The 24,826-nt window shown below is 42.2% G+C and overlaps 1 protein-coding gene across 9 annotated transcripts in view; it reads right to left on the bottom strand.

The window, feature by feature from the left end:
* The window catches only part of adamts6 (ADAM metallopeptidase with thrombospondin type 1 motif, 6), a 339,528-nt gene that overhangs the window by 68,489 nt on the left and 246,213 nt on the right, over positions 1 to 24,826 (bottom strand). For all 9 annotated transcript variants that reach the window (XR_011960687.1, XM_072570764.1, XM_072570790.1 and 6 more), the window contains 3 exons: positions 15,361 to 15,463; positions 12,148 to 12,281; positions 3,353 to 3,476 (listed from right to left, as the gene is read on the bottom strand). Coding sequence is in view for 8 of the 9 variants with exons in the window: in XM_072570764.1 (XP_072426865.1) it covers positions 3,353 to 3,476; positions 12,148 to 12,281; positions 15,361 to 15,463 (361 nt within the window). In the remaining variant the exon portion in view is untranslated. The remainder of the gene's footprint in view (positions 1 to 3,352; positions 3,477 to 12,147; positions 12,282 to 15,360; positions 15,464 to 24,826) is intronic.

Below are 24,826 nucleotides of genomic sequence, written 5' to 3'. Positions count from 1 at the left end.
TGGGAAATTTCCTACATAAGTTGATATACATAAAGTAGAACAAATTCAATTTAGTCAATTGGTGCCTTATCAATCCATTCTCAATCATCAGTAAAACAACGGACAGTATCACCACCAGGGCACCAAGCAGCACTTGCTTATTGAGTATCTGTTTACTGACACTCAGTTTGGGTTCCACCAGGTTCACTTGGTCCTTGACCTCATTACAGCCTTGATCCAAACATGGACAAAGACTTGAACTCCAGAGATGAGGTGAGAGAGACTGCCCTTGACACTGAGAAAGCAATTGACCGAATGTGGTATCAAGAGCCCTAACAAAACTGAAATCAATGGGAATTGGGGCAAGTTTCTCTATTGATTGGCATCATACCAGCCCAACAGAAGATTATTGTGGTTGTTGAACATTGGACATCTCATCTCTGAAGGAATTCCTCAGGCCAATGTCCTAGGTCCAATTAACTTCAGCTGCTTCATCAATGACCTCTTCTCTATCAAAAGATCAGAAGTGGTATGTTGTCTGATGATCATACAATGGTCAGCACTGCTTACGACACCTTGGCAACTGAAGCAGTCTGTGGCCATTTGCAACAAGGCATGGACAACATTCATGCTTGGGTGGATAAGTGGCATGCAACATTTGTGCCACATAAGTGCCAGGCAGTGACAATCTCCAGAAAGAGGAACTTGAAATATCTCCCCATTCAATGGCATTACTATAACTGAATCCTACAATATCAAAATCCTGGAGCTTACCATTGACCAGAAACTGAACTTAACCAGCCATGCAAATATTGTGGCTACAACAGTAGGTTAGAGGCTATGAATTCTATAGTGAATAACTGATCTGTCTCTCGCATTGCTTTTCCATTATTTATAAGAAACATAGCAGACATGTCATGGAATACTGTCAACTTGTCTGGATTGATGCAGCTTCAATAAAATGCAAGGCACTTGACACTATCCATGAGAAAGCATCTGGCTTCAATGGCACCACTTCAACATTTACATTCTTCTCTAGATTAGATTCAATTAGATTCCCTACAGTGTGGAAACAGGCCCTTCGGCCCAACAAGTCCACACCGCCCCGCCGAAGCGCAACTCACCCATACCCCTACATCTACCCCTTACCTAACACTAAGGGCAATTTAGCATGGCCAATTCACCTGACCTGCACATCTTTGGACTGTGGGAGGAAACCGGAGCACCCGGAGGAAACCCACGCAGACACGGGGAGAATGTGCAAACTCCACACAGTCAGTCGCCTGAGGCAGGAATTGAACCCGGGTCTCTGGCGCTGTGAGGCAGCAGTGCTAACCACTGTGCCACCGTGCCGCCCACCAAAGCACTACTAAAGCACTATGGCAATTATATGTCCTATTCATAAGACACATTGCAGTAAGTCGCCAAGGCTCCTCAGAGAACATTTTCCAAACACACAACCTCTACCAGATAGAAGTCAAGGGCAGCAGATAGATGAGAACGTACAATTTCCTTTTCAAGCCACACATCATCTAGACTTGGAAACATACTGCTATTCTTTTATCATTGCTGAGTCAAGATCCTGGAACTCCCCTCTGACAGGACTCCAGAGGTTAAAGGAAGTAGCTCACATCAGAGCAATTTGAGATGAATAATAAATTCTGGCCTGGTTGGCTAATAAAGAGTTATGTGAGTGCTATGCATTCTCAGAACTCCATAGTCTTTGCACTCATGTTCCCGGAACGCCAGAGTGCTAGCACTCATGTTCCCGAACGCCAGTGTGAGCACTCATGTTCCCTGAACTCCATAATGTTTGCACTGTGAATTCACTTTACTTCAAAATGTTAGGACTTTTTGATCTCTGAACTGGACAGAATTAGCCCTATTTGTCTACTGAACTCCATAGTTTTAGGACTGCCTGTTTTCTGAAAGCAGTCCTGCGAATCGTATGTGTTGTTAAATCTCTGAATCCTGTCTTACATGACTGCATCAAATTATGCATTGCAGAGAACTTGAATTACTATAGTAAGCTGCACAGTCCAGACTAAATAGCATTGAATGAGTAATACCCTCCTCTTGCTGAAAATGTGTTGCTGGAAAAGCGCAGCAGGTCAGGCAGCATCCAAGGAGCAAGAGAATCGACGTTTCGGGCATGAGCCCTTCTTCAGCCCTTCTTCATACCCTCCTCTCGGTCAAAATAAGAATTTCAGATATGTTCATCTACGTTTAGGACTGATACCAGAGATCATCACACAAACAGTCACTGACGTGGGTATGAAGTTAAATATATGTAGCATCACTTACAGACTGTTTATTCCCCCAAGACCCATGCTGTGTACACCCTGCACAGTATTACTCAATGATATCAATGAAGAGATTAAAGTAGACCGTGCTAGTAGCTGACCCATCAACATTACTTCTAATTTTTCTGCTTTCCTTTGTGTAACTTATTCCTTTAAGTTTGTGAACCCTCTAAACTTCAGTATGGGAATGCATACATGATAATGTGATAGAACTGATTTGTGCTCAGAGCTGCTGGGTTAGAGACAAAAAAACTGCAGATGCTGGAATCCAAGGTAGACAAACAGGAGGCTGGAAGAACACAGCAAGCCAGACAGACTTCTCCACCTCCTGATGTTGCCTGGCTTGCTGTGTTCTTCCAGCCTCCTGCTTTCTACAGAGGTGCTGGGTAGCTAGAGAACATTGGCTGCAGCACTGTCTGCTCCTGGAAATCAATGCAAGGCTGCATAACAACTCTTGATCCAGCATGATCTGACCTAAACCTTCAGCCATGGAATGAGAAACAAAACAATTGAGCACCATGACAGAAGACTTGAATAGAAAAGCTGGAAAGCTTTCTCTGTGCTTGTGATTTTATGAAACCATTTTGAATGGTTAAGATCATGAATTACCAACAGGTAAGCAGGTCTTACTTTTTAAGCCTGAAAGCTCATTGAAAGTTGTGATGTTTTCACGAGATACAGCAGATATTCAAAATATCCACGTGTAAGTCGCGAGGATGTAATGGAATCATAGCAAGGCAATCAGGAAAATATATTACCTGTTTCCATACCCAATACCTTCTGCTGAAAGTAAGACAAGCTATTAGTCATGCTTGACTGGATATCATTTGATATTCTAAGGAAACAGGCCCCAGGTAGGAGTAATGTTTTGATTACCTGTCAAGCCAGTCCACTTTTCACAGCAAAGCAGTAATGCCCTGGGGTTTTAAAATTGGCACATTACAAACACTTTCATTTAATCAAAAAGTCATTTGACTGTCATAAATCATTTAACTCCATGGAAAAGGAACATTTCATGCTGATATTCAATGTTCTGCTCTGATTGCTGAATTGTGGCTATGTCCACCTACCTCCCCGAGGCAGAGAATCATTGAATAGACCTTCCGCTGCTTCACAAGTGCTTCCATCACCCCCGCAAATGCGACATCTGTCTTCTTTTGCATCAGATCCCAAAATATGATCACACCCTACATGCTTTGGACACAAAGAAACAGGTAAATCAAAACAGCTGACTTATCATTTTGATACTGTTGAAATAATAGAAACGATTTATTGCTAACTCATGTAGACAAAACCATATAAAGCATTAATTATAAAGCAGATGTTATGTATCATTGCCAAAAGATAAGGTTATGTCATCTTTGTATACTTAAATTTAAATATACGTTTTCCTCCCTATTGTTGTGAATTCATTAGCTCCACACTATTGAAGCATACACTGGCCATGACCTATTCCATGGTACCTTGATTCAGTGTCTATTATTCATGTTCTAGCTTTCGGTGCACTGCTCCTTCATCAACCACCTGATAAAAGAGCAGCGCTCCAAAAGCTAATGCTTCCAAATAAACTGCTTGGACTATAACCTGGTGTTGTGTGATTTTTAGCTTTGTCCACCCTCGTCCAATACTGGTTCCAAGCCATTATTCATGTGTCAGACTTAAGTAGAAGTATGTATTGATCAGTTGATAGGGTTGGTGAGAGAGCAGTATTAGAATGGGGGCTGTTCCTTTCCTCACTTAATATTGATACATGCTCTCTTCCAACATTTGTCATTGAATGTTTATCAAGAACAAAAGCTCCTGAGTTTAAGACACTGATGTCTTCTATCATACCCCTAAAACTACTCTACTGAGATCAATCAACTCAACATAATTCAACTCTGAGGGTATTCCTGGTCAGTTGGATCAGCCAATAGGTAAATCTGCCAAGTTAACAGTGATGGTCAACCATTAGCAGAGTTAACCCAAGTGGTCATATGAGTACATAAAAAGAGTTTCATAGACAAATCTCATTGTATGTGTGCATTGTATGTATGGGAGCACTGTTGTGTTGATTATGTCTGCATGTTGCTGAGCTCAGGTCAGTAATTTTGTCTGGCATCACATGTACATAGATCATATACGCAATGACCTAAACACAACAGTCTCATGCTTTGTCCAGACTCCTTCTTAAAATATACCTCTTCAATGCTCACACTGCAAGAGTGATTTGTAAGGTCCAATATGATCGAGCTCTGATCAAAGCAATGACCTCCGGCATGTGCAAATGTGATTTTATTAAGAATGATGTAATGTTTAAGTAATTGAGGAGTTTGATTTAAAATCTTTCTCTGAAACTATTTAGCATGTCATAAAGGTGAGACAAAATCTGCACAGCCAGAGGTACGGGCCATTGCATTTATTAAATTCAATTCTTTGCCTTGAAGTTTTAGGTAAGAAAGAGGACAGAAGCTTATACTTTGGAGCAGATTAGATCAGAAAAGAAAATTCCAGAAACAATAATAAGTGAAGATTTGTATTGTAGAACACTGCCAGTCGAACTTCTAACTGTTGGGCAATACTTTTAAAATGGCAAGTGAAATATTGAATGTGCACAGTTTACATAGCCACAATGTTAATTTCTGGGCATTGAATTTCATTCTTACCGGTTAACTAAAATATTGTATTGCTTTTAGTTTCATATTGATTTTTTTATTGATAGTGTTGACTTGACAATTGTAAAATTAATATCTTGGTCTCTTTGGGTATATGGGAGCAGAAAGGAAGAGAGAACCAAAATAACATAAAGACATTATTTTATAAAAACGCTGTTCACTTGAACGTTGTGACTCTCTAAAAGAATATAATATAGGAGACCTTCAGAATTTGGATTTGTTCTTCCATCACCTGAATTATATCATTCAGCAGTTAAGCTTAACCACTATGGAAATATATTGATAATGTCAGACTAAAGAGCTAACCCTTGCTCTTTACTCCTTATGTATACTTGTTTGATAGAGAAGAAAAACACAGGATAGCACTGAGATCCAGCAATTAAAATGTGACCTTTTCCCATTTGTGGCAAACATTTTGAGCAGTAACTGCTGCAACATTTCTTTCACCAAAATAAACACTTACAAGAACTTTCTTGTAGAACTAACCTAATCCTTAGTGAAACATCCAGAAATATTTCTTGAGACTTAACAATATAACAGAGCAGAGAAACATGATGTTTGGAACATTTGTTGTTCCCTGTGGCTATCTGCAGTATTTATTTGTTCTGTGTGTGAACCTTGTGGAGGCCATGCAGGTGCAGTTTATCTTGTGTCACTTGTAGATCCACAACGGACTTACAGATTACTATGCAGTGGCAGGAAAGGTCCTGTCATTCCCACCTAGTTTTAAGCTTTGTGGTGGCTGCTTTTGTAGTAAGTACCATAAAGTGTGCGTGTTTTTTTACATCAAACTTTCTGATGCTTCTATGAGTTAGTGTGAAGACATAGTTTAAGTGCTTTAAAGTGTGTAAATCGACAATTTAAGCCTCCTTAACCTTGACAAGGAATGTCTGCTTATTGCTGGAAGTAAATCTCTTGTGAACCTGCATTACATTATTGCAAAGTCATTTACTTTGATTCAGCCCGAGGGTTGTAGATGGTATGGAACCAGTGAAAGGCATGCAGTTTGCAATGTTGCTGAATTCTACAACTTTTCTGTAAAATAAGAGTTTTTCTTCCTAAACACTGGGGAGACATTCAGACTAAAATTTCATTATGGTCAGTTTTCAGCTTTTGGTGTGCAGAGATGCGTGGTGATTTATATTCTGCTTGCATTCATTTCTGTTCAGACAGACAGCACACAAACCTCATGCTGCCTTCTTGTGCAAATGATTATAATGTTGGCCAGAGTGTGGTTAGTGTTGTTAGCTGCTTAAGTGTCAACAGGAAACTGATAATGTGATGCAGCCACTCTGTTTCGCTGCTTATTGGATGCTGCCTGAACTGCTGTGCTCTTCCAGCACCACTAATCCAGTATTTGCTTTCCAGCATCTGCAGTCATTGTTTTTACCTCCTCTTCAAGGTAGCCTGTCCCTCTTAAGGTGGAGCAGCACACAGTGGAAGGGAGCTTTTGCTGGCTGTCTGCACTTACACTGGCTGCAAATAGGACCGATCCATGTAAAGCAACAGAGAACATTGAGGCTTCCAGTTTCACAAATACTGCACTGGAGCCTCTATAGGCAAAGAGAGGTCATGAGACCTCTCTGAAAGGAAAAGAACAAGAGGAGAAACACTTGTGTTATATATGGATCAGGCAATGACCACATCCAATCCAAGTGAATCTAACAATCTCCTCTTGACAGTCAATACAATTATCATATCTGAATGCCCACCCATCAGCATCCTGCGATTATCATTGACGGAACCTTGACTGGAACAGCCATACAAATATTGTGGTTACAACATTAATTGGAAGGTTGGGAGCACAAAGAAGCTGAGCAGAAAATAGGGGCCAATGATATCTGTATCTCCAAAAACCCAAGAAAGGAGATGGTTCTTTATATTGTGGGTCCAGCCGCAAAGGACCTTCTGGCATCTAGCCTCAGGCAGAACGTTGAGGATGACCTACCCTCTTGCTTTATGCACTTTCTCAACTCCTTCCTCACCCTCATCCTATTTGGCAAAATATGCAGGAAGTTGTTATCGTTGCTTCTAACATATCCAACTTTCACACATCCCAATCTTTCACTTTTGATATTTTGCTTTTAGATACCACTGACCACTTACAGCAGCTTTATGAGAGGAGAGAGCAATACAATAGCATTGATGAAGGAGAGTTGTCACCAGCTCAGGTAGTGGTAATGTGCATACTTTACAGGGTTAGTTCAAATTGTGATCTGCACAGGACATGACTGGGCTGAAGCAAGGGGAAAAGATAGAAAAGTGTGCCAGTTTACAGGTGGATTAGGGTGGCCATATTGATGGGAGCATCTCAGATGCTAAGGGGTTGTTTATGTTGAAGTGCTGCTGTTTCTGGAGCCCAAAGCTGGGCTCCTAATGCTCAGAGCTGCTTGAAATTGTCCTGCAAGGTACTGACGAGGTGGTATATATTTTGTATATATAAAAAAATACACACTACCTCATTAGACATACCAAGATACTTGGAGCATTGGCAGACCTGCAGACAGCGTCCTGTTACTAGCAGAGTACATAGTGGAGTCTCGCTTCACTTTGGTACAGAGTTTGGAGCCCATCTTGTCTACCTTAAAATGATGGCTAAAACCCCTTCACAGCACTTGCAGACACATTGCAGCACTGACAGCAGCTACCCCAAACCTTAATGTTGCAGTGGAAGCTCACTTGGAGGTCAACAATTATATGTCTTTGTCTTGCAGGTTCATACCGCTGTCATCATGGCCTGTGGTTATCAGTGTTCCAAGGGGCAGGCAGGATTTCAAGGTTGTCCAAGGCAGTAGATCAGTGGGATTGGTGAGTTGTTGCTCCATGAGAGTAGTAGTAACAATGTTGAGTATAAACCAAGATGCTGGAAAAGCGCAGCAGGTCAGGCAGCATCCAAGGAACAGGAGAATCGACGTTTCAGGCATAAGCCCTTCTTCAGGAATGAGGAAAGTGTATCCGGCAGGCTAAGATAAAAGGTAGGAAGGAGGGACTTGGGGGAGGGGTGTTGGAAATGCGATAGGTGGAAGGAGGTCAAGGTGAGGGTGATAGGCCGGAGTGGGGTGGGGGCGGAGAGGTCAGGAAGAAGATTGCAGGTTAGGAAGGCGGTGCTGAGTTCAAGGGATTTGACTGAGACAAGGTGGGGGGAGGGGAAATGAGGAAACTGGAGAAATCTGAGTTCATCCCTTGTGGTTGGAGGGTTCCCTTAGTCCTTAGTCCTTAGTCCTTACTCCAAGAACTCCCCACCTACGTTCAGGAGACCACCCACACCCTCCACCTCCTCCATGATTTTCGCTTCCCCGGTCCCCAACGCCTTATCTTCACCATGGACATCCAGTCCCTGTACACCTCCATCCCCCATCACAAAGGACTCAAAGCCCTCCGCTTCTTCCTTTGCCGCCGTACCAACCAGTACCTTTCCACTGACACCCTCCTTCGACTGACTGAACTGGTCCTCACCCTGAACAACTTCTCTTTCCAATCCTCCAACTTCCTCCAAACCAAAGGAGTAGCCATGGGCACCCGCATGGGCCCCAGCTATGCCTGCCTCTTCGTAGGATATGTGGAACAGTCCATCTTCTGCAGCTACACTGGCACCACCCCCCCACCTTTTCCTCCGCTACATCGATGACTGTATCGGCGCTGCCTCGTGTTCCCACGAGGAGGTTGAACAGTTCATCCACTTTACCAACACCTTCCACCCCGACCTCAAATTCACCTGGACCATCTCAGACTCCTCCCTCCCCTTCCTAGACCTTTCCATTTCTATCTCTGGTGACCAAATCAATACGGACATTTACTATAAACCGACCGACTCCCACAGTTACCTAGACTACACCTCCTCCCACCCTGCCCCCTGTAAAAATGCCATCCCATATTCCAAATTCCTTCGTCTCTGCCGCATCTGCTCCCAGGAGGACCAGTTCCAGAACCGTACAATCCAGATGGCCTCCTTCTTCAAGGACCCCAATTTCCCCCCAGACATGGTCGACGATGCCCTCCACCGCATCTCTTCCACTTCCCGCTCCTCCGCCCTTGAGCCCTGCCTATCCAACCACCACCAGGACAGAACCCCACTGGTCCTCACCTACCACCCAACCAACCTCCATGTACAGCGTATCATCCGCCGTCATTTCCGCCACGTCCAAACGGACCCCACCACCAGGGATATCTTTCCCTTCCCTCCCCTATCAGCATTCCAAAAAGACCACTCCCTCTGTGACTCCCTCGTCAGGTCCACACCCGCCACCAACCCAACCTCCACTCCTGGCACCTTCCCCTGCAATGGCAAGAAATGCAAAACTTGCGCCCACACCTCCCCCCTCCAAGGTCCCAAGGGATACTTCTATATCCGCCACAAATTCACCTGCACCTCCACACACATCATCTATTGCATCCGCTGCACCCGATGTGGCCTCCTCTATACTGGGGAGACAGGCCGCCTACTTGCGGAACGTTTCAGAGAACACCTCTGGGACACCCGGACCAACCAACCCAACCGCCCCGTAGCTCAACACTTCAACTCCCCCTCCCACTCCACCAAGGACATGCAGGTCCTTGGACTCCTCCATTGCCAGACCATAGCAACACGACGGTTGGAGGAAGAGCCCCTCATCTTCTGCCTCGGAACCCTCCAACCACAAGGGATGAACTCAGATTTCTCCAGTTTCCTCATTTCCCATCCCCCCACCTTGTCTCAGTCAAATCCCTCAAACTCAGCACCGCCTTCCTAACCTGCAATCTTCTTCCTGACCTCTCCGCCCCCACCCCACTCCGGCCTATCACCCTCACCTTGACCTCCTTTCACCTATCGCATTTCCAACGCCCTCCCCCAAGTCCCTCCTCCCTACCTTTTATCTTAGCCTGCTGGACACACTTTCCTCATTCCTGAAGAAGGGCTTATGCCCGAAACGTCGATTCACCTGTTCCTTGGATGCTGCCTGACCTGCTGCGCTTTTCCAGCAACACATTTTCAGCTCTGATCTCCAGCGTCTGAAGTCCTCACTTTCTCCTCGAAGATATAAACCAAGATGACAATAGTCATGCTCTCACCACAGCCACTCCACCACTACTCTTGCCATTACCCCTCTCATAGCTAGTCCAACCACTGTCACATAATCTGAGGTGGTGCAACTAAAGCTGGGATCTCAAGTCCCAGAGCTGTTTAAAACTGTCCTGCACAGTCACCTGCAGATTCATCACTGAACATAGCAGCCTCCCACTCGCAGCACTGAGATAGCATTGCATTGGAACACTAGGACAGACGAGGACATCTACGGGACAAGCACGAAGGGAATACTTTATTTTCACTTATAATTTAGAATTATAATTAGATGCATTGTTTGATAAAAATATAATGAAGGGCTTCTGCTAATGGCTTCCAATGTAAGATTCTGGACAAGAGGGTGCTGCAACAGAACACTGCAAATGATAGGGGCACCTGGTAGCAATGGATGTGGAGACACTATCCTAAGGGAGCCAGAGTTTGAATAGGTGCTCACATACAGCTCATCCAGAACAAAGGAATCCCAATGTCCCCTCCCTGCCTCCTCGTCTTACACCAGAGGCTCTAGATCTACAGTCTCAATGTCTGTTGTAGCTTTTGTGTGGTTATAAATCCTATTATCTCCCCATGAAGATGTAGCAGTACTGTTCCCCAAATCCAGAGACTTACCACTTCACCATTAAAAATTCTCCATGCACTTTCACAGATGTTCTAATAGCAAACATTACTCAAGATCACCTCCCCTGAAGGCTGAAAGGCTGGCCTTTAAATTGCACCAGTAGAGATGCTCCTTTCGGAAATAAATGCGCTCAACTTAGAGTGACAAGAGAATACATTCATGAGATGTGCAGCCCAGTGCATATAGAACAAGTGCGTCAAATCCACTGGAACGGCTGCTTGACAGCACAGACTGGCCAGCTGGAATATATTCAGCACACGCACAGCATGCTCTCTCTTTCCAGCAATGGGGCACCATATAAGTTGCGCCAGACACAGCCGGAAGCATTACATACCTACTCAGAGGGCCTCTGGCTTCTGTAGCAAATTTTTCAGCCAATCACTTTTTATAATCTAGCTGTTAAAGGGCAACATTTATTCATGGACTGATTCACTAAAGCCATTCAGAGAGAGAGAAAAACACACAAACCATTACTTCTCCGTCAAACAATTTACTAATAAGTAGCATGAATGATACTGTATTTGTCTCTTTGCCAAATATAAATTGCAACAATAGATTTCTTTTCAATGGGGATCATGTTTAGAGGATATTAGTAACACAGCTCAACAGAAATGATCACTGAGTCACATAAGCTAAATTCTATCTCTATTTAAAAAATAACTGAAATCTCATTTCATCCTCGATGTTATAGCATAACTAGAGCTGTAGACCTTCTAAAGCATTCCCCTTAATTAGTGTAAGTGTCTGTTAGGTTAAGCACAGCTACCAAGACATCTAGAGTGAATCTTTCTCCCTGAAATACCTATCACAGTGTGTAAACAGGCATTTGGCCCATCGAGTCCACACTGACCCTTCAAAGAGCAGCCCCACCCAGACCCACCCTATCCCTGTAACCCTGCATTCCAATGGCTAATCCACCTCGCCTGCATATCCCTGGACACTGCAGGCAATTCAGCATGGCCAATCCACCTAACCCGGTGAAAGTGAAGACTGCAGATGCTGGATTAGACTCAAGATTAGAGTGGTGCTGACAAAGCAGAGCAGGTCAGGTGGCATCCGAGGAGCAGGAAAATCGACGTTTCAGGCAAAAGCCTTCCTCAGTCCTTCCTGCTCCTCGGATGCTGCCAATCCACCTAACCCCACATCTTTGGATTTTGGGAGGCAACAGGATCACCCAGAAGAAACCCACACAGCCAGGGAGACAATGTGCATACTCAACACATAGTCACCCATGGATGGAGTCAAACACAGGTCCCTAGCACTTTGAGGCAACGGTGCTAACCACTGAACCACTGTGCCATCCCCACTATGTAATAGTTGTTAGGGTACAATACTTGAGTATTGCTGGAAAAAGACACGCCATTGAAGCACTTTGCATTTTACTCATCAGGACAGAATCGCAAGAATATCAAATCTTGAAGAGAATAACAGTTTATACTTTATGAGAAAAATGTGCTGTTGATTGGAAAGGGGACTCTTAAGGAAATATGTTACAAGTTCTGAATTATTTGACAATAGAGTATGTACAACCTTGCATTCTCCATTAATACAGATGTCCAGTGAGTCTGCATGGCAACGAGTTCCATCAATAACTGCAGGGGACCGTTCAGTGTAAAAATTATACCCTTCAGCCAAGCAGTTTAAAGCACATGGCTTAACACCACCTGTTGAATGAGAATAAGAGTATTTAAATATAAAGCAGATTAGTACAATGTACTAATGTTCTCTACATGAAAAAAACTCAAAAGGTCACATTTCATACCAGATTATTCCACTTTAGTCTTCTGAGCAAACATGCATTCCATAAAATCAGAAAAATAAACATTAGGTCAAACTTTACCAAAAATCAGCTCAGTGTCAATTTCAGGGAGCTTCAGGACAGGTTCTCTTTGTGGGCTCTCGCATGTTTTCTCAACCAATTCCCCTTGCTCATCTCAATATGTATGCGCTATTTTCGCAATATCTTGCAATCATCACCAGCAGAAGTACTCACCAGTGCTGGGAACTATCATGATAATCACCACCAGCACCATATTTAAAGTCCAGGTCAATCACTGCCAGCCATGAAAAGCTCTGAACTGTACAAACGATGGGAGGAAAATGAAAAAGGAAAGCTCCTGAGGGCACATAAGTGGCACAGCTCATATTTTATTGGAAACAGAGTCTCATATTCATAAATGTATAACTTCATTATATCATCACGTTTGATTGACTTTCGTTCTAAGTGCAGCTCTATGAATGAAGCTACATGGGCTAATTTGACACAGACCAGTTCTCTCAATCCTACTGAGATACTGAGAGGCCTGGATACAGTGGACATGGTAGGAGAGACTAGGACCTGAGGGCATAGCCTCAGAGTGAAAGGATGACTCTTCAGAACTGGCATGAGGTGGAATTTCTTCAGCTGGACAGCAGTGAATATATGGGACTTATTGCCACAAAGGGTTGTACAGGCCAAGTCATTGAGTGCATTTAAGACTGAAATAGATCGTTTTTTTGTTTGAGATCAAGGCTTATGGAGAGAAGGCAGGAGAATGGGGTTGAGAAGCATATCAACCATGATCAAATGGTGGACGAGACTAGACTAGGGCTGAATGGCCTAATTCTGCACCTATGTTCTATGGTCTTACAGTACCATGTGGCTGACTGACTGTATTCAAGCCTCTGGACTGATATCAAATGCTGCCTTTGACTGAACATGCAGCATCCTTTTGACAGACAACAGTCCTCCTTGGCTTGACTGATGACTACTCCAAGACTTTCAAGGCATGAACACTTTATTGAAGCATGAGCAGTGTATTTGTGATGTAAGCTGATGCAACATGCTGGAGATGTGACAATGAAATGGCACAGTTTTGTACGACAACACGTCTGCCCCCTTGACTGTTCAGTGCTGGTAACTGGGGCAAGAATTTAACTTCTAAATGGGAAGTCAGTTAGCTTAGTTGGTTGGTTTGCAATGCAGAGTGACATTGACAGCATAGGTTCAATTCCCACACCAGCCGAGGTTACCATGAAGGTTCAGTCTTCTTGACCTTGCCCTTTGTTTGAGACATGGCAACCATCAGATTAAATTTGTCACCAGACATCTCTGTCTAAGGTCAGAACAGTCCTCTGGTCCTCTGAGAATACAACAATTACTATTATAATGCCAAAAGGCAAAGCAAGACAGAAGTTGGGTGAACCTGTAATTTCTGAATGAAGTAACAAAGGGCAAAATGGCAAAGTGGGGTAAAGATGTTGAGAACATCCAAGAAGTCATAAAGGGTGTGACCCCTAAAGGAGTCAGCCAAGACTTCTGAGATGTACTCAATCCAAGTCATGAGCTCCTGTCGCTGTGTGCAAGCTGCCAGGCAACAGCAGTACAAGGAAAGATGTTGATATGATTCAAAGTTCAGCACTGAAGTGGAGAACTGTACCCTGTGTCCTAAATGAGTCAGAATTGCTCATAATGATGTGTCTAGACTAGTGCATGTGCATTACCAAAATCTGTGGACAAAAGATGCAGATGGTCACTACTCATGGAGCTGTGATGTTGAAGATTGCTTGCTAAGATGCAGGCTTAGAGGAGCAAGCAGTGAGTTCAACTTGCCAGATACTTGCTCTTTCATATCAGGAATTGTCACCATATAGTTTCTGTCTTCTGTGTGGGAGAATAGCAAACTGCAAATAAATGAGGTGAAAATAAGTAATATTGAGATGTTAAAGTATGCATATGGTCCTCTTGACACTCACCAGCGCAAGTTTTATCTTGTCGATCAAACTTTGGATGGAAAATCAGACTTATTTTCTCAATGTTAGGAATCTCTACTTTCTGATCTCGCTATATTTTCCCAAGAGACTCGCCATTATCCATATCATTCAGGGGCAGATGGGAAAATAGAGCCCATTGTTATTAATCTGGTATTCCCTCACCTCATCTGAAGCTCCTGCCTGATATAACGGTGCAGCCTTACTGGTAATGGTAGCATCCCATTACGATATCCAAGTTTCTATTGACCACAGGCAGGCATGGACAACCTTTTAGTAACTAACTTTCAGTAGAGGGAGGAGACCAAATGGTTGAGGTCAATAATGAGGAAGACAAGGCACAGTGAGAGACAACTTGTCCTCTACTGCCTGATTCCCATTTCTGATGTCACCCATCATTCATAAACATGCATTTCCCATTAGTTGCTAATGTGTGGAGATCATGGACTGTTTGATGAGTGTTTTCAGTTATGTATTAGTTTTATAAATATTGAAGGGGAGTGAAAAATTCAAAGCAAATTAATCACATTATCATATATTGTATAATCATAATTGCAGAAGTCTTGTCTGTGCATCTCAATAGTGCTTCCATGAGTTCTGGACATGAGATTCCTCTAAAAAGGAAGAATAAATCAGAAAAAGAGTCACATCTAATTATTTATGTACATGCCCTGGGGACAGTTTTATAATACTGCCAGAGTGATGTCTACCCATCTCAAATAGCTTGACAGTTAAATGGTCAAGGGGAATGCAGAAGGAGAAAAAGGAGAAATAGTAAAATAAATGGCAAATGGTTGAGGCAGATACATTTGGATAGGTGCATGGGATGGAAAGGGTTTAGAGGGATATGGACGAAATGTGGGCAATTGGAACTAGCTGAGTGGGCACCATGGTCAGCATTGACCAGTTTGGGCTGAAGGGCCTGTTTCCATGCTGTACTACTCTCTCACATTATGACTCTAAATAAAAGTAAGGAGACAGAAGCATACTAACCTCCAGTGTATGGCTTCCAGTTGTAATACTTTCCACGAAAAGGTAAATTATCAAAGTCTGCACATTGTTTTTCACGAAAGTCACGAGATCCCGTTGGGCATGGCTAAATGGAATTGGGGCAGAGATTATACATTTTTTTGCTGAATTCGAAGAAATATACTACTTATTACATTTTCCTTGGGCCAATTTCTTTTCCAAAAAAAGCAATATTTTCAAAGTCAAATATGAAAGAAATTGAAAGCTAAATGCAATCAAATAAAAATAAATTTTAAAAACTCCCGTTCTAAAAATAAGTCATATTTAAGTTTGTGGGTCCAGGTGATTTTGACTTCTAGGTGCAGCTACAAAGCCTGAGCTACCAAAGTGGTATCAATGTGCTACTACTGTGATTTAAATTCCAGCTTGTAGCTTCAGCATTATCATTTGGGCGCAACGAGTTAATGCTCGAACTTGCAACACCAAAAAGACAAGACTGTCAGCTATTTTATTTTTTTGCAAGACAATAGGAGTTGTGTCAATAAAAATTCCAACATGGTGAGTTAATTGCTGAGTACATAATATCATTTACCACAACAGTATTTACCTTATAGTTTTTATTTCATTAACAATCAACCAAGAATACTACAGCAAATCACAGCTGGCAATCACAATTAACAAATGCATTTAAATGTTTAAAAAATGCAACTGTGTTTCTGTAGCATAAGTTAACGTGCAAATGGAGCAACAAAAGTCAATTCTTATGTTCTTGAACACTCAATTATTTTAAAGTTTGCTTCTTGCAAAAGAACAATTGGCCTTTAGCTTATGATTATAGCTATGTATTTATAATATTTACATACAGCACGTTTGGAAATACTGCACTGGATGCATAATAGTCCCAAAATTGTAATTTTATTAAAATGTGGGTGTACTGTATCTTTAAGAGAGTTAAAAACGAGCAAAACTACCTGACACAGCACCAAGTGTTCTGAATAAGGTAACAATGTAACACTTGGTCGCAACAGCTAGATTATTTGGGTTGCCTGGAGATGACAAAACAAATTCAAATTCGGCCAATCAGTTTAAATTATACCCCCCAAAAAAATACCAAACTCCAATCCAGTTTGAATTTAGTATATTGACAATCTTAAAAGCCAATGACACAATCCAATGCTTTGGGGGTGTAAGACCAGGAAAAACTGAACAGTTGAGCGGGAACTGCCAAGCCACCAGCATGTACAGACTGCCCAAAAAAAATCTCTCTTGAAGGTACCTTTATTAATCAGTGACCTGTGAAACAGAAATCCCTCAGAAAAAGAAAAGAAGACAGAGGAAGATACAAAAAAGAAGATTCGACAGCTGGCTGGTTTTGAAATTTGAATTTTTGGTAAGTCTTAATTGGGGGTTTTTATCAGACTAGTATTGTAGAGGGGGAAGGTAAAAGATAGGTTAGAGAAAGGAGGTGTAAATAGTTGCTACTTAATTATTCTTTGTTATACTTTCAGAAATAAAGTTGTTAATTTTTACTTTAAATAGTGACCTTTGGGATAGTTCTTGGCCTCTCAAAATTTCGCGGGTTACCGCATGGGGTAAATCTTTTCTGTGGTACAGGTTTAAATTAGCCGGAGGGTGGGGGGTAACAGTAAACAGGTCCCTATCTGTTAAAATCATAGAGGTGACTTTGCTAAATCACAAAATTACAGGATTGTTTCATTGCTGAAGGAAGCCGTTCAGCCCAGCATGTGTGCACCAGATCTCTGAGTCTTTTATGTTACAGCCAATCTGATGTCTTTTCTCCATTACAATATTATTTCTATTTAAAAAAACAATCTTTGCATAACTCAATTAAACCTGCCTCCACCAAAGTTCCAGGCAGTGCATTCCATATCCTAGCTTCTTGCTGTGTAGGTTTTTTTCTTGTCTTACATTTGCTTGTTTTGCAAAACACTACAAAACTATGCTCCCATGTTCTCAAACTGTTTATAAGTTTGAACAGTTTCTCCCCATCCACTCTGACCAAAATCTTACAATAAAATCTCTTCTCAGCCTTTTCCTTTAAAGGAAACCAGTTCCAAATTCTCCAATCTTTCCTCATAACTGAAGTGTCTCATCCCTGGAACCATTCTTGTATAACTCTTCCGCAGTATCTCCAATGCATTCACATTCTTCCTTCAGTGTGCCATCCAGACTGGGCACAATGCTCCATCTGAGGACCATCCAGTGATTTATATCAGCTCATCAAACCTCCCTGCTCTTGGACTCCATGCTGTCATTTATGAAACCTAGAAAACTGTATGTTTTATTAATTGCTCTCTTTAAATGTCCTGCCACCTTTAATAAATGTGTACATATATATCCAGCTCTCTCTGATCCTGCATACCCATTACAATAGCATGCTTTAATTTATATTTTGTAACAAAGAATCATCACTTCACAATTCACCACAATGAAGTTCACATCCCAATTACCTGTCCAATGTATCAAGTGGGTGACCTTTAGAAGTTCTAAACTATCCTCCGCATAGGGTATAATGCTCCCACATTTTGCATCTTCTGTAAATTTTGAAATTGGCTCCTGCACACAAAACTCCCCGTAATAAAAGTCCTATATCTATCACCCCTCAATTTAAAGCTATGTCCCCTTGTGTTAGCCTTCACCATCAGAGGAAAAAGGCCCTCACTATCCACCCTATTTAACCCTCTGATTATCTGATTAAGTCACCTTTCAACCTTCTTCTCTCCAACAAAAACAGCCTTAGTTCCCTTGTAAATTCTTCCTTCTGTACCAGGCAACATCCTAGTAAATCTCCTCTGAACCCTTTCCAAAGCTTCCACATCCTTCTTATAATGTGGTGACCAGAACTGGGTGCAATACTCCAAGTGCAACTTTACCAGTGTCTTGTACAGCTGAAGCATGATCTTGTGGCTCCGAAACTCAATCGCCCTACCAATAAACATCCAACATACCATATGCCTTCTTAACAACCCTATTAACCTGAGTGGCAACTTTCAGGGATTTATGCACCAGGACACCGAGATCTCTCTGTTCATCTACACTGCCAAGACCTTTACCAGTAGTCCAGTACTCTGCATTCCTGTTACTTATTCCAAAGTCAACTACCTCACACTTTTCTGCATTAAACTCCATTTGCCTCTTCTCAGCTCATCTCTGCATCTTATCTATGGCCCTCTGTAACCCACAATATCCTTCGGCACTATCCACAACTCTGCTTACCTTAGTGTCATCTACAAATTTACTAACGCATACTTCTCGCCCACATCCAGACCATTGATAAAAAATGACAAACAGCAGTGGCCCCAAAACAGACCCTTGTAACACACCATTGGTAACTGAGCTCCAGGATGAACATTTTCCATCTACTACCACCCTTTGTTTTCTTTCAGCTAGCCAATTTCTGATCCAAACCACTAAATCACCTTCAATCCAGAAACTCTGTAGTGTATGCAATAGTCTATCATGTGGAATCTTATCAAATGCCTTACTGAAGTCCATATGCACCACATCCACTGCTTTACCTTCATACACCTGTTTTGACACCTTCTCAAAGAACTCAATAAGGTTAGTGAGGCATGACCTATCCTTCACAAAAGTGTGTTGACTATCCCTAATCAAATTATTCCTTTCCAGGTGATTATAAATCCTATCTCTTATAACCTTTTCCAACACCTTACCCACAATCAAAGTAAAGCTCACTGGCCTATAATTACCAGGGTTGTCTTGATGTCCTTTCTTAAATAAGGGAACAACCGCTTGCTATCCTCCAGTCTTCTGGCACTATTCCTGTCGACAATGATGACATAAAGATCAAAGCCAAAGGCTCTACAATCTCTTCCCTGGCTTCCCAAAGAATCTGAGGATAAATCCCATCTGGCCAAAAGGTCTTATCTATTTTCAGATCTTCCAAAATTGCTAAAACCTCCTCTTTGTCAACCTCAATCCCATCTAATCTTGTAGCCTGTATCTCCATATTCCCACCAACATTGCCCTTTTCCAGTGTGAATACTGACGAAAAGTATTCATTCAGTGCATCCCCATGTCCTCAGATTACATGCACAACCTACCACTATTATCTTTGATTGGCCATAATCTTACTGTAATCAGTATTTTATTCCTGATACACCATAGGGTTTCCTTGATCCTATCTGCCAACAACTTCTCATGTCCCCTCTTGGCTCTTCTTAGCCCTCTCTTTAGATCTTTTCTGGCTAACTTATAACTCTCAAGACCCCTAACTGAGTCTTCATGCCTCATCCTCACATAAACCTTCTTCTTTCTCTTGACAAGAGCTTCAACTTCTTTAGTAAACCATTGTTCCCCCTCTTGACAACTATCTCCCTGCCTGATGGGTGTATACTTATCGAGGACACGCAGTAGCTGTTCCTTGAATAAGCTCCACATTTCAAGTGTGTCCATCCCCTGCAGTCTCCTTCCTTATCCAATGCATTTAAGAAGGGCAACAGGGATAATCCAGGAAATTGTACGCCTTATATCAGTAGAGTAGGAAAATAAGTATGGAAGATTCCTCGGGACAGGATTTACTCACATTTGGAAAAGAATGGACTTATTAGAGATAGTCAGCATTGCTTTGTACAGGGGAGGTCTGGTCTCACAAATTTTACTGAGTTTTTGATGAAGTAACAAAGATGACTGATGAGGGTAGGGCAGTGGATGTTTCCTATGTGGACAAGGTCTCTCATGGTAGGCTGATTCAGAAGATTAAGTCACATGGGATCCATAGTAAATTGGGCTAAAAGGCAGATGGAGGATGTTTTTCTGACTGGAGATCTGTGACCAATGGTGTTCCACAAGAATCAGTGATGGGATCTCTGTTATTTTTATTACATATAAATTATTTAGATGAAAATGTAGGTGGTGGTCTGATTAGTAAGTTTGCAAACAATGAAAATTGGTGGAGTTGTGGATCGTGAGGAAGGATATCAAAGGATGCAGTAAGATATAGATCATTTGGAAGGTTGGCTGCTGAAAAGGCAGATAGTGTTTAATCTGAACAATCGTAAGGTGATGCATTTTGGGAGGTCAAATGCAGGAGGATAATTTACAGTTATTGCCAGGACCTGAATAGCATTGTTATACAGAGGGATCATGGAGTCCAAGTCCATAGCTCGCTGAAAGTGGCAACAAAAGTGGATAAAGTGATAAAGAAGGTGTATGGCATGCTTGCCTTCATTGGTTAGGCCACTGAGTATAAAGCTTGGCAAGTCATGTTGCAACTGTAAAAAAATTTAATAAGGCCACACTTGGAGTATTGTGTGCAGGTTTGGTCACCACACTATAGAAGGAGGTGGAGGCTTTGGAGAGAGTGCAAAGAGGTTTACCAGGGTGTTTCCTGAGTTGGAGTGTATTAGCTATAAGGAGAGGTCAGACTAACTTGGATTGTCTTCACTTGCACAGTGGAGGCTGAGGAGCGATCTGATATAAGTCTGTAAAATTATGACAGGCAAGGATAGGGTGGATAATCAGAGTTTTTACCCGGGTGGAAATATCAAATATTAGGGGGCATGGGTTTAAGGTGAGAGGGGGAGAGGTGAAAAGAGTTGTGGGAGGCAAGTTTTTACGCAGAGGGTGGTTGGTGCCTGGAACACGCTGGTGGGGAGGTGGTAGAAGCAGAAACAATAGCAATGTTTAAGAGGCATTTGGGCAGATACATTTTCAGACAGGGAATAGAGAGATATGGACTATGTACATGCAGATGGCATCATGGTTGGCATGGATATGGTGGGCGAAAGGCCTTTTTTGCGCTGTGCTATTTGATGTTCAATATTCTCTGTTCTACACTAATCCCATTTACTTGCAATTGGTCCATAGCTTACAATGCCCTGACATTTTAAATGCTCATTCAGATGTTTCTTAAATATTGTGAGAATACCTGCCTCCATCACCCTCTCTGGCAGCACGTTCCATATTTCCACCACCTTCTGAGTGAAAAATTGTTCTCTCAGATCTCCTCCAAACCATTTATTCCTTACATTAAACATATGCCCTCTGATTTCAGACATGTCTGCCAGAAGGAAAACATTGTGTCATAATTTTGTACGTCTCAATCAAATTCCCTCCTCAGCTTCCTCTGCTCCATGAAAACAAACCCAGCCTATCCAGCTTCTCCTCATAACCGAGACTGTTCATCTTAGGCAACATCCTGGTGAATTCCTTCCGCAGTCATGTCTTTCCAATACAAACACAGTAATTGTTGGGAAAACTCAGCAGGTCTGGCAGCATCCGTGAAGAGAAATTAGAAGGGTTACTGGACCTGAAACATTAACTCTGATTGCTCTCCACAGATCCTGCCAGACCTGCTGAGTTTTTTTCCAGCAATTTCAGTTTTTTTTTCTGATTTCCAGCATTGCAGTTCTTTGGCTTTTTTCTGTCCTTCTGACAGTCTGGCAATCAGAATTGCACATAGTATTAGACCTGTGGCCTAATCAATATTTCGTAAGGATTCCCTTGCTTCTGTATTCTATATCCCGGTTATTGAAGGCAAGTATCCCGTATGCCTTCTTCACTAACACCATATACCTGTGTTATACCTTCAGAGATTTATGGACTTACACAACATAATCCATTTGTTCATCTGTACTCCCAAGGGGCCTACCATTTATGGTGTATATCCATATGTTTTTTAGACCTCAATTTACAAGCAGATTAATATCAGTCTGCAGCCTGAGACCATTCTCCTGACTATCAACAACACCACCAATTTTCATGTCATCTGTAAACTTACTAATTATACTTCTTGAGAAGTACTGTCACTATTGTTTGAGATGGATTTTCCACATCAGCTGGCAGCATAGGTATACTAACATCAGCATCCTTGATGCAGATAATAGGCCCAGCATCAAGGCATGATCATCTGAAACCAACTCCAAAGGGGTAGCCATGTGCTTAGGATGCCTTAGTTCTGACTACCAAAGCAAATCTTCTTTACCCAGATCCTCAAACAAGAGGGTGACAAAGTAAGCATTTCAAAGACTCCCTGAAAAATTCCCTCAAAAAGTCCAACATAGATGTCAATGCACAGAAGATTCAGAAGAAACTGACTTGGAGGAAACGTCTTGTATGAAGGGACACAATTCTTCAAGAACAGTTGTTGGCAAGAGGTAGTTCGGAAAAGGAAACAGAGAAAGGAATACCAATGAGCTCAAGGCCAAGGACCAATTCCACCTCCTCCCAGAAACACCTGACAGAAGTCTGGTCAGGGGATATGCAGCTCTAGGATTGGGCTCACCAGCCATACAAGAACCACAGAACCCATCAGCAGTGATAAGAATTTCCTCGATAGACAATCATACTCGTTAGCGAGTAATTGTGTCATCAACTGTACTTCTAGTGCGTTATGACATGAAGATTTGAATTAAGGTCAGAAGTATTGTTTTTGGCCCCTCAGGCATGCTCTGCCATTCACTAAGACTGTGGATGATCTGCTTCTGTCTCAAATTCTACGTTCCCTCTACTCTACTGACAACACGTCATTCTCCTGCCTAACACTAACAAATCTGTCTTTGCCTTAAAAATATTTAATGATCCACATCCACTACCTGCTGACGGACAAAGTTCCAAATTACAGGATTCCACTGGAAAGACTGAAGCCACATTAGCTCATCTAGAAGCAGTTCTGTGCACTAACTCACTTTATTTGTGATGGGCCTGGGCCACCAGTTGACTCCCAAAATCACAGGTTGACCAGGCTATTCACCTTGAGATCCTGAAATGTAGGAAATTCAAATGTACAGATTCCTACCTCCACTTATGACAATGGTTATGTTTGTTATCGGCTGAAGTTCCACTCCGAAAATAACACCTGGATATATCAGGGCAAGCACTCCGTGTATCCAGCTGTTGTCCGAAATGTTTTCAACCTTCTGCCAAAGTTGCAGCTGGTGTTTGCTAAAATGCTTAAGGAATTTTGAAATCATGCGTTTGAATTTTGGAGCCCCGTCTCCTCTTTTATATATTCTCTGTTAGTGATCTGGACCAGTTACAGTCACTTTTTAAATCAATAAATTGTCTTAACAGATGCCTAGGGACTGTTGGGCTCCAATGAGAAAACACTCAGTCTGCTCAGGAATTTACCCTCCCCCGACATAGTGATTTTCAACGTACCTTTTCAAACATTACACTGTCAATCTACTGGCACTGGTAATAAACTTACAACAAGTCACATTCACAAAAATATTGCCTTCCTACTAATATGACTGCTTCCATGACTCAAGGTTAGAGCTGAAAAGTCAAAGTGAGTTGTCAACATTTCACAATTGACAAGACATGGCTTTTGTGAAAGTCTTGTTTCTTACAATAAATTATCAAAGCAGAAAGAAAGCTTGCAGCTTAGTTCATTGTAATTGTTGACCTTCAGTGTTCAAAATGAGTGTGCACAATAGAAACTTACAGCTTTCTCTATGAGGTGTTTTCAGAGTAATTTATGCAATCCCTTGACAAGAAACTACAATAAATTATCAAGCCTTAGCATCCAATGCTAAATTTCCACTTCAGATGGATTTTATCTGTTTTATTTCACAGTGGGCAGGATTTCTTGGATGGCATTGTTTACGGCCCACTAGTCGAAGAGTCTGTGAGGAATGTTGCAACCATAGAACTGACATCTGGGTGTCCTTGACAGCTATAAGACCATAAGACATAGGAGTGGAAGTAAGGCCATTCGGCCCATCAAGTCCACTCCGCCATTCAATCATGGCTGATGCGCATTTCAGCTCCACTTACCAGAGTTCTCCCCGTAGCCCTTAATTCCTCTAGACAACAAGAATCTATCAATCTCGGCCTTGAAGACATTTAGCATCCCGGCTTCCACTGCACTCCGTGGCAATGAATTCCACAGGCCCACCACTCTCTGGCTGAAGAAATGTCTCCGCATTTCTGTTCTGAAATGACCCCCTCTAATTCTAAGGCTGTGTCCACGGGTCCTAGTCTCCTCGTCTAACGGAAACAATTTCCTAGCATCCACCTTTTCCAAGCCATGTATTATTTTGTACGTCTCTATTAAGTCTCCCCTTAATCTTCTAAACTCCAACGAATACAATCCCAGTATCCTCAGCCGTTCCTCATATGCTAGACCTGTCATTCCAGGGATCATCCGTGGGAATCTCCGCTGGACACGTTCCAGTGCCAGTATGTCCTTCCTGAGGTGTGGGGACCAAAACTGGACACAGTACTCCAAATGGGGCCTAACCAGAGCTTTATAAAGTCTTAGTAGTACATCTCTGCTTTTATATTCCAACCCTCTTGAGATAAGAGACAACATTGCATTCGCTTTCTTAATCACGGACTCAACCTGCATGTTTACCTTTAGAGAATCCTCGACTAGCACTCCCAGATCCCTTTGTGCTTTGGCTTTATTAATTTTCTCACCATTTAGAAAGTAGTCCATGCTTTTATTCTTTTTGCCAAAGTGCAAGACCTCGCACTTGCTCACGTTAAATTCCATCAGCCATTT

This window comes from Chiloscyllium punctatum, chromosome 1, assembly GCF_047496795.1.
Source record: "Chiloscyllium punctatum isolate Juve2018m chromosome 1, sChiPun1.3, whole genome shotgun sequence".
NCBI lineage: Eukaryota > Metazoa > Chordata > Chondrichthyes > Orectolobiformes > Hemiscylliidae > Chiloscyllium > Chiloscyllium punctatum.
Note: the sequence above shows the minus strand (reverse complement) of the source record. Positions and strands in the feature narration are given on the sequence as shown.